At 39.5% G+C, this 9348-nt stretch overlaps 3 protein-coding genes across 3 annotated transcripts; 1 reads left to right on the forward strand and 2 right to left on the reverse strand.

The window, feature by feature from the left end:
* Positions 233 to 2753, reverse strand: LOC18781625 (biotin carboxyl carrier protein of acetyl-CoA carboxylase 2, chloroplastic). Its single transcript, XM_020560729.1, has 7 exons — positions 2242 to 2753; positions 1683 to 1736; positions 1439 to 1596; positions 1019 to 1343; positions 828 to 899; positions 670 to 735; positions 233 to 570 (listed from the first exon to the last, which is right to left on the reverse strand). Exons 1-7 carry the CDS (start codon positions 2398 to 2400, stop codon positions 547 to 549), a joined length of 858 nt encoding a protein of 285 aa, XP_020416318.1. The 5' UTR covers positions 2401 to 2753; the 3' UTR covers positions 233 to 546.
* LOC18782435 (probable mitochondrial-processing peptidase subunit beta, mitochondrial) lies at positions 3194 to 6925 on the reverse strand. Its single transcript, XM_007215621.2, has 9 exons — positions 6113 to 6925; positions 5603 to 5767; positions 5292 to 5429; positions 5045 to 5196; positions 4824 to 4932; positions 4518 to 4616; positions 4269 to 4334; positions 3789 to 3896; positions 3194 to 3669 (listed from the first exon to the last, which is right to left on the reverse strand). Exons 1-9 carry the CDS (start codon positions 6785 to 6787, stop codon positions 3583 to 3585), a joined length of 1599 nt encoding a protein of 532 aa, XP_007215683.1. The 5' UTR covers positions 6788 to 6925; the 3' UTR covers positions 3194 to 3582.
* On the forward strand, positions 7083 to 8704 carry LOC18782357 (40S ribosomal protein S19-3). The gene is made up of 4 exons (XM_020560889.1): positions 7083 to 7256; positions 7853 to 7943; positions 8020 to 8203; positions 8321 to 8704. Exons 1-4 carry the CDS (start codon positions 7173 to 7175, stop codon positions 8391 to 8393), a joined length of 432 nt encoding a protein of 143 aa, XP_020416478.1. The 5' UTR covers positions 7083 to 7172; the 3' UTR covers positions 8394 to 8704.

Here is a 9348-nt window from a genome sequence, read left to right on the forward strand (position 1 = left end):
CCGACCAATTTTGCATCCGCACCAAACCACCTAACAAAATTGAAATAAATTGGATGTGCTCTTGCATTTAGATTTGACACTTTCAATCAGAAACCAATTTAAAACAAGTTGCCGAGATTTAAACTAATGGCATCTTATTTTGATTTAATTTACTTCATACTTTGTAGAGTATTTTGGGTGTTCTTGTGATTGTTGCGACTACTTTGCAAACAATAAAAATAGAAGCTGAATGTACACAATAAATTGAGTTTTAATATAACAAAGTAAGGGACTTGTTTATAGGAAAGTTTCTTGGCAAACTTTCTAATTACTATCTTAAAGAGGATTAACATAACGTTTCAAGATAGCTCATTGCCTGACATCTTTGAGAACCATGCAATGTCCTAAAACTCTAAAAATGTGAATAGCGGGGTTTTCCAGAATCGAAACAAACATTATTAAAATTTAAGTTACAAGGGAACATAAATAGTATCAAAAAGTGTCCTTCGAGAATAAAACATCTTCAAAGAGTGTATACATCCTTCAAAAAATTCTTCCCCAAGTTGCTCATGGTACTATGACAAAAAGAGGCTGCATGGAAGAGGCCACATCACTTAGATATAGATCACGAGAGAGTAGTGAGTTTGTGTCTCTGTGTATGTATGCGTGAAAGAGGGAGAGTTTACTTACCGTGTCTACACTCACTGGCTTTGCATCTTCGGCCAGTATCTCAGTTACTGTCCCAGATTGATCAGCCTAAAGAGAGAGAGGGACACATAAATTGAGAGTACAGCAACATACATTTCAAATGAAAGAAAAGCTAAAATCATTTCAATGCAAAAACATACCTCAATTTCATTCATCAACTTCATGGCTTCAATGATGCAAATGACTTGACCTTTCTGAACTTTATCCCCTACCTGAACATTCAGAACTCCTAATATAAGTAATGATGTGTATGATGAGGAAAATTGTGAATGGTCTTCTGCAATCTCTCTCAGAATTCAAGCTTTAAAAGATAAGTAACACAGACACTTGCCTTAACAAAAGGTGGTTCACCAGGTGCAGGACAACGGTAAAAGGTTCCAGCCATGGGGCATTTCAGTGGAGGGTGAGAAGATGTGCTAGCCTTTGCAGGGGCGGGTAATGCAGGTGCTGCTGCTGCTGGATGGCTTGCTGGAGCAGGAGCAGTTGCTGGGGCTGCTGCTTGTTGAGGTGGTAGCATGGCATAAGGATAATGTGCTGGTGGTGGAGCAAAAGGAGCTTGTGGTGCTGGCTTCTCCAAGGCTTCTTTCTTTCTTATCACGAGCTCTAAATCTAGTTGCTTCATTTGGAGCTCCACAATATCTCTTGAATCCACTAACCTGCTCAGGAAAATGACCTCATTTTAATTAAAAAACATGTACGTCTGACACATAGTTGCTCATATAAATTACGAAAGAAAGCCGCTGCAACTTACTTAACCAGGTCTGATACTTGAGCCATGAATGCTGATATTGATGATGCATCTGGAATATTGCTGGAACGCTTTTCAGTAGACTCATCTTTCCCTTCCAGTGATCCATCTTCAGACTTGGTGTTATTTATGGGTGCAGAATTCGACGATTTCTCAGTTACCTTGGATTCAGAAAGAAATTTATTATGCATTGATGACAATGTTCTTCAATCAAATTCATGTACTACACTTATTGCAAACAGGTTACCTCACTAAGCTGTGCCTGCACCTTCCAGGCAGCAGATTGCTTCCTGATGGGGCTCTACACAAGTCAACCATATGATCAGAAAAAAAGAAAAAAGAATAGCAGCAACATTTCGATGTACATAGAACTGTCGCTGCAACATAAAGCTATAGATAAATGACAGTACAGTATATGACTATGGTGATCATTAATCGGTCGTAGCTTGCAGGTGTACATGAAAGACATCATTTTGAATAGAATCCTTTCTGGGTTACGGCTCAATCAAAATTCTACATGTGATGTAACTATCAATTCTTCAACTACATCAATTTCAATGCATATCCACCAACTGTCAGCTTCTTATATATTATATGTGTTACACATGATGCATACATAATTATATACATATGAAACCCATTTCAAACATAAAAGAAATCCATAATTAACGACTGAACAGGACAGTATACGGCAAGTAACAAGGGTAAGAGAAAAGAAGCAAAATTTAACAAGGAAGACTCGTAAAGTGAAAAATTTTACATTCACAAATGGGAGTAAAGTAGAAGGTATGTCGAATTAACCAAACCTGAAGCCCAGAAATCTGCAGAGAGGGAATGGGACAGCGATTGAGATAGTTGTGAAAGGAAAGCAGGTGCTGCTGCGGCTGCGAAGTTTGGGCAGTAGAACCAAGGCGAGCCATGGGGGGAGAGCATGCTTTGGGGCACGGGACTGTGAAGGAAGCCATTGGAGTGTTCGTTATGTGAAGCAAAGCAAAGAAAAGCTAGCAAGATTGTTTGCCACAGAGATGGAAGAATCGGAAATGGGGGAAGGCAAAAGGTGTGAAATTTTTGGGGATGGGATCTGAAGGGGAATGGAGTTAGATTTGTAGGGGTGGGGAAAGTGGGCGATGAGATCCAAGAGGTTTTGGTCTGAGAAATCTGAGAAACCCCAAAGGTTATGTGGGTTTTTAGAAAGTGTTTGCTTGTCTTCCGATACTTCCAATGCGAGAGATAGAACCAGCGAGAGAGCGAGCTAATAATTTAAATACCCACCCTCTTAACTAACCGCTAACAAATCACGCGCTCTCTCTCTCTCTCTCTCTCTCTCTCTCTCATTGGGGACATTGTGTTGATTTCCCTCCAACTCCAACTGCAACGACTGAAATTAAATGGGCTCCTTGCATTTTTCATTTTTACTGTTATCAAATTATCCCTATCAATCTTTTATCACTGCAAATATGTATTTCTCATTGGTGCTCATTTAATACTCGTTGGTATGTTGATCGAGTTTATGGGGAGAATAATTGGGCAGATCCAATCATCACCAGACAAAAGCTTTGAGCTTGCTTGATTGTAATTACCGACGGCTTAGTCAAGGGATGGAGGGATTTTGAACTTACAGGCCTCATGAGTTTTGTACGCGCCTGGAACTTCCCAAATGTCCCAATAACTAATTTCGTTCTTGATAGGAAAATTATGAATTTGATAAAAATAATTTTCGACTATCAAGTACATAAAAAGCCAGCTCATTCACTTCATTCCAACAAAGTAGCAGTTGAGCTACCAATCAATTCCACCATTTAATTGTAGCCAAAAATGTTGGTGCTAAAGGACTAGAAAATACATGTAGGTCACCAACCATATTGAGTTCATCGACAAGTAACTTGCAGCGCTCAGTAGTACAAAGTACAAACACATTTGGAAAATTTTATGTCGCAGTTAACATTCACAGACGCAGCAATGCTTATTTTATGACAAATGCAAAGTTACAAAAAGAGAGCCTATAACATATTTTGGGGGGAAAAAAATTACAGCAGCCTTAAAAGCTCTCTCCAAGACCAATAATTAAATTGCATCATAGCAACAAAATATTCCAAGACCATATAGATCATGAAAGGCAATTATGAAATAATCAAGGCAAGGCAAAACTAATATCTGTTCCAGTAGGTCCGGCGTCTGAACCAGTTGTAGTCGGGCAACTCCCCGACAGGACCCATGGAAGCAATTGCAATATCCTGCAGAGACCAACCAACAAAAGAAAGTACGAATGTTCAGTTTTTTATTGACAAAGGTTGGGAGAATACAGAATAATGTATTAGCACTTAAGATGTGTCATAACAGATTGTAGTCCTACCCTGTCATAGATAAATCGGTTTGCAACACGTTTGATGGTGCTTGCATTAACAGCATCAATTCTAGCAAACAATTCAGCTAATGGGATTCTTCGACCATATGTAAGTAGCTGCAAAACAATAAATAACAATTCAGAATACGCAATGGAGCCCGGGTCAGCTTCCAGTAAAACACATTATTTCTTGTGAAGTCTACTACACTGTCAATAGAACTAGTCAACAACGATCAACATCAATTTTCATGTTCTTAATTAAGGCACAAAAACATTAGTCAGAACAGTTCTTCCAGCACCTAGTGAACCGGTTAACACATACCATATTATTCCAGGTAATGATCTGCTATGAAATAGTCATAATTAATGCCTCTATACTCATTTAGGGAATCAATCTGGATCTCAGGTGGGTAGATAATATTAGCCAACTCCAATTGTTCAAATCTGATTGCTCTCATTATTTTTCTATATCAGAAGGAAAAGGTGTACCTGGCGCCCAATATCTTCAGCTACGGCACTTGTTCCATCCAAGTGAAGGAGCAGGGAAGATTTCAACTGCCAGAAAAGGAACAAAGTTAAGTGGCAATGGATATTATAGCGATAACATGAAGCAGCTAAATTGAAACATGAATTCACCATTTTTATACTGGATACAGACAAAAATACACAAAGACAAACATACACAGCATTAGAAAGGACGAATCTAGTATTGGGGCAGAGTTAGAAATCTAGTGCTACCTGATTACGAGCACGGATCACGTCAGCTTCTGAAACTCGATAAACTAATTTGGTTATTTCATACATTATTGAATAGGCCAAATCATCTAAGCAATCCGGCTGAAATAAAAAGAAAACACAATATAAGTCATAAAAGTATATTAATATGACTGGTTGTTAATGTATAATTATACACACTTTGGTGTTTATCAGCATCCAAATAGAGCAAAGATACTACACACCAGAATAAGAAGTCAAAATGTTTTTTTTATTTATAATGAAATAAATTATCTGAACAAGGAAAGTTATTACAGATGGCACCCTCACCTTAGCAGTAGCAAAAACACCAAATAAGCCAGTATCCTTATAGTTGGTGTTGAAAGCCATATAGCTGTCTGCTATGTCATTTATGGCAACCCGTTGTGCCAGCTCTGAACTGTTTTACAGGTAGCCAAAACTAATCATTGCATGTTCTTCCAAGACATAAACACATAAAAGTTGACATCAAGTATTCAATCCATTGAAGTTAAAATCATGTAAGTGCTCACCCCATGTGCTTTCCACCACCAGCATTTTTATTCCATGAACCTAACATAGCCTGCATGACCATTAGAGGAATAGAGTCTGGATCTGTCCAAGATGCTCCATTGAATGCAACCGCGAAATGTGCCAAAGGCAAGTCACTATCAAACATTCTGACCTGATTTTCACAACATTAATAGAAATGCATATTGTAAGAGAAAGCAAAAACATTTTAAAAGAAGATAAAAGTAATTTTCCAGGATATAGTATTACCTCAGAACCAGTAAAAAAGGAAGGTTCTTTTGCAACCAACTGACTAGCCGTGGTTGGATCTCCTGACAATTTTGTAAACAAACCTTTAACTGTCTCAACAATATCTTCATGCCTAACAGCTCCTGAAGCAGCAATAACCTATAATAGAGATCACAAACAAATAAGCCACAGGATAATCACTTCTAAAACCAAATTCCTGATTATCTATGTGTCATGTAGAGTAATAACAAAGAACGATGACCACACCTGGTGCATGATCTACTACATAAAAGGACAACAACTTTAAAAAAAATTATCATAATTTGAATTACCATTCTGGGTGCGGTATAGTGAGTTTTGATATAGCTTTGAAGATGTTCTTTGGAGATAGTCTTAATATTGTTAGCAGGTCCAAGAATAGTTCTGGCTAGAGGAGAGTACTGGAATGCAGTTGCATGCAGATGGTCAAAAATAACTTCATCGGGTTGTTTCTCGACCTGCAGCACCAAAGGAATGATATTAAAACATGTACTTGAAAACAGTATGGACCAAATAATCCATAAAAAAAATTATTTGCAAACTGTTATAAAATGTCAAGTTCACGTTTATAGGCGTGTACCGAATCACGCATATACCAGGAACCTATAAACACCCCTAAATACACAATTGACCATAAAAATAGTAGGTTCCCAGATTTCATGTTAATACAAAGTTACTATCAACATTAGTTAACACTCAAAACATTCAAATCCAAAGACACCATAAATTAAAATCACTTATCCAAATTAATCCAGAAAACCCAAGACCCTAACTTTCCAAAGTTCTCATTTTTAAGACATTACCTCCTCCATTTCCCTCAAAATCACTTCGCGCTCGCGAAGAATACGGTTATCATCAAACTTGGAGTTCTGCAAGATATCAGCCAAAATAGAGAGCGCCTTGGGCACATCCGACTGCAGCACCTTGGCATAGTAGGTGGTCTGCTCCCTCGATGTGTACGCATTCAAGTGACCTCCCATGTTCTCGACTTCCTCCTCGAGCTGACGCGCTGACCTCTGGTCGGTCCCTTTGAAGATCATGTGCTCCAAGAAATGCGCGGTGCCGTTGGTCGCGTCGTTCTCGAACCGCGACCCAGCATCGATCCAGACCCCGACGGTTGCCGTCTGGGCCGCGAGGTTCGACTCGGTGGCCACTCGCAGGCCGTTGGGGAGTGTGGTGACACGTGTCTCGGGTGCGGTCAGGATGTGGGTATGGTCCGCGATACTCGGGTGGGGCGACCCGTACTTGAGGAACCTCGGGTCCGGGTTCTCGAGCCTCCTGATCTTCGATTTGACGTCCTCGGCCAAGCGGTCGTAGATCATAGCGGATGGTGGAGGAGGCGAGGGTAAGGATGGTGCCAAAGGTGACTCAGCGACGGCGGGTGAGGTTGATGAGGATCGTACGGCTACTGTGAGAGCGGCCGGGGGTCTGTGCGGCCGACGGCGAGCTATGGTTGTTAGGAGGTGCTTCATCGCCATGGCTTTCTCTGCGAGAGCCTCTAGGGTTTGGGTTTGGGGGAAACTAGAGATGGCGAAATTGCGAACTACAATTGCAGGATGCCACTGCTCAAGTAGGAAGCCAGACCACCCGAGAACGACGTCGGGTCGTTTGCTGTCCACCTGGACTCAGAAAATTTTAATTGGGTCTTGAATAAAACAGATTGGGCCCACTTTCAGTATAAAAGCCCATTAATTCCGGTCAAACTCAGCTATTGGGCCTTAATAGTGTGGCCCAAATCGATGCAACACGAGAGCTATAAATAAATTGCGAAAGCGAACGAGAAACCCTAGAGAGAAAAGAGAGAGACAGAGAGCCATCTTCTTCGTCAGCCTCCTCAGTCATTGCTCTCTCCGATTTCGAGCTATGGCGACTGCAAAAACTGTGAAAGATGTGTCCCCACACGAGTTCGTTAAGGCCTACGCCGCTCATCTGAAGCGATCTGGCAAGGTATCTTCACTTCTGAACCCCTTCTTTAGCTTCCGGGAAAATGAAACAGAAAACCTTGTTCTTTCGCCTTTGTTGCTTTGTTATCAATTTTTCTGATAAAAAAACAAAGAAAGCTTGAAACTTACACGAGTTTCTGGAAATCGTAGATGATTTATGGTGAGTATGCTGTGCCATGGCTAATACAATCTCACCCTTTTATGAAGAATCTAATTTGCCTTGTTTGCCATATATGTTTGATTCAATCATGCCTTGTATATAGGTGTTGATTTTACTGGTTTTGTAGGATATTTTTTACTGGACATTGATATGATTTGATTGTTACAGTTATTAAACTAATAAAAATTGAATAATGTATCATGTCTCTGTGAAGTAACAAGTCATCGTTGTAGATTATGCAGTGCTGTATGATTTTGTTGAATATTCTTTTAACAGCTGCTCTGATAATTTCGTGGACAATTGAAGAATTTTGTTTCACTTATGTTGCTTTTGGGTTTTTCAGATTATTGAAGTGATATAAGTTTATGGCTTTATGCCCCTTTTGCGCCATTTCCATACCATCTGTTCTTATTTTATTTCCTTCCTATGGTTTTGAGCAGATTGAGCTTCCTCCTTGGACTGATATTGTCAAGACTGGAACATTCAAGGAGCTGGCTCCTTATGATCCTGACTGGTACTATGTCAGAGCTGGTGAGCATTCCCTCTCTTTTCATTATGCCCGCATACTTATATCTGCTATTGACAATGTATCATCAATATGGTACAGCCTCCATTGCAAGGAAGATCTACTTGAGGGGAGGTCTTGGTGTTGGTGCCTTCCGTAGGATTTACGGTGGAAGCAAGAGGAATGGAAGCCGTCCACCACATTTCTGCGAGAGCAGTGGTGCTATTGCCCGACATATACTACAACAGTTGCAGAAAATGAATATTGTCGACCTTGACCCAAAGGGGTGAGTTCTGTATTTATATCTCAACTCGAAACTGTTTCTGGACTTAAGTTTTGTTTAACAACATTGGCTTGAGTTGCGACATTGTTTCTGATTACATGTTGTCTCTGCTTGTGACAGTGGGAGGAGAATCACATCAAGCGGTCAACGGGATCTTGACCAAGTTGCTGGGCGGATTGTGGTCACCCCATGAACTATGGAGTTCTTAGAACTGCATGGGCACTAGCGTATCTGATATTTTAGGTTTCGATTTGAGTTAGTCAAAAGAGATGTGGCAAGAAGATGTTATGAGCGAAATGTGCTTTCTGTTTTGATAATTTTAGTTGTTATGACAATCTTTCTTTCTTCCGAAACTTCCATCGATGTGTTATGATATTATGTCATGTTTTGGCCTGAGGATTTCAACCTATTTGTCTATTAGTTTCTTTATTTGTTTTGCGGTTCCATGTGATGTTTTAATCGCAGACCAATTGATAAGAATGAGTGCACTCCGATCTCATTTTGCCCTGTCTTGTATTCTTTGGTTTAATTATTTTGTGGTGTTAAATCAAATTTATAGTCATTTGCAAGATTATAGTTGGAGTATGCTCATCTATAAACAAAAGAAAAATCAAGAAAACGTACAAACTTCGTTTTTTCTAGTAACAAAAGAAGTCAGATAAGAACATGCGTTATGGCTTAAGGTTGTGAACGTCATGGTGAAGTTGTGTTTTTCCAACACACTTGCAACACTAGCAGCAGTGAGTGCCTTGAATTTTTCTAGGCTACATGCTCTGCTATTCGATTCTTCCTTAGTTAGCCTTTTCATTTTATGTCTTTGATGTCTAAGAATATCAATGTAAGTTAGTTTCTTAATGCAAATTCTGTTGTCTTAAAGTCTTTACATGTGCCCTCTATTTTTCCATGCTATGCTTCTGCATCCAGTAAAGATATTGCTGAGCATTTATTTATACAGAATTGTATTCTTAGGCTAACTTCTTACTTTGCGGGATAACACAATCTGGAAACTCTTCGACTCGAATCTTGAATTGTTTAACTGTGAGAAAATACTGTATCTGTATCTTAAGATTTTTTCCACTAAGCTCACTGTTTTTTAATATCAAGTAGAAGATCAATCTTTCCTATTATACTTCCAAATTCGGAAAGAG

Source organism: Prunus persica, chromosome G3 (assembly GCF_000346465.2).
Source record: "Prunus persica cultivar Lovell chromosome G3, Prunus_persica_NCBIv2, whole genome shotgun sequence".
NCBI classification, from domain to species: Eukaryota; Viridiplantae; Streptophyta; class Magnoliopsida; order Rosales; family Rosaceae; genus Prunus; species Prunus persica.

Coding starts and splice junctions, on each gene's coding strand:
- LOC18781625 (XM_020560729.1), bottom strand. CDS start 2,400: ATGGCTTCCTTCACAGTCCCGTGCCCCAAAGCATGCTCTCCCCCCATG. Junction 1,737..2,241: donor TGCAGATTTCTGGGCTTCAG/GTTTGGTTAATT, acceptor TGACTTGTGTAG/AGCCCCATCAGGAAGCAATC. Junction 1,597..1,682: donor TGCAGGCACAGCTTAGTGAG/GTAACCTGTTTG, acceptor TCTGAATCCAAG/GTAACTGAGAAATCGTCGAA.
- LOC18782435 (XM_007215621.2), bottom strand. CDS start 6,787: ATGGCGATGAAGCACCTCCTAACAACCATAGCTCGCCGTCGGCCGCAC. Junction 4,335..4,517: donor TGATCCGTGCTCGTAATCAG/GTAGCACTAGAT, acceptor CTTTTCTGGCAG/TTGAAATCTTCCCTGCTCCT. Junction 3,670..3,788: donor ACCGATTTATCTATGACAGG/GTAGGACTACAA, acceptor TGGTCTCTGCAG/GATATTGCAATTGCTTCCAT.
- LOC18782357 (XM_020560889.1), top strand. CDS start 7,173: ATGGCGACTGCAAAAACTGTGAAAGATGTGTCCCCACACGAGTTCGTT. Junction 7,257..7,852: donor ATCTGAAGCGATCTGGCAAG/GTATCTTCACTT, acceptor GGTTTTGAGCAG/ATTGAGCTTCCTCCTTGGAC. Junction 8,204..8,320: donor GTCGACCTTGACCCAAAGGG/GTGAGTTCTGTA, acceptor TGCTTGTGACAG/TGGGAGGAGAATCACATCAA.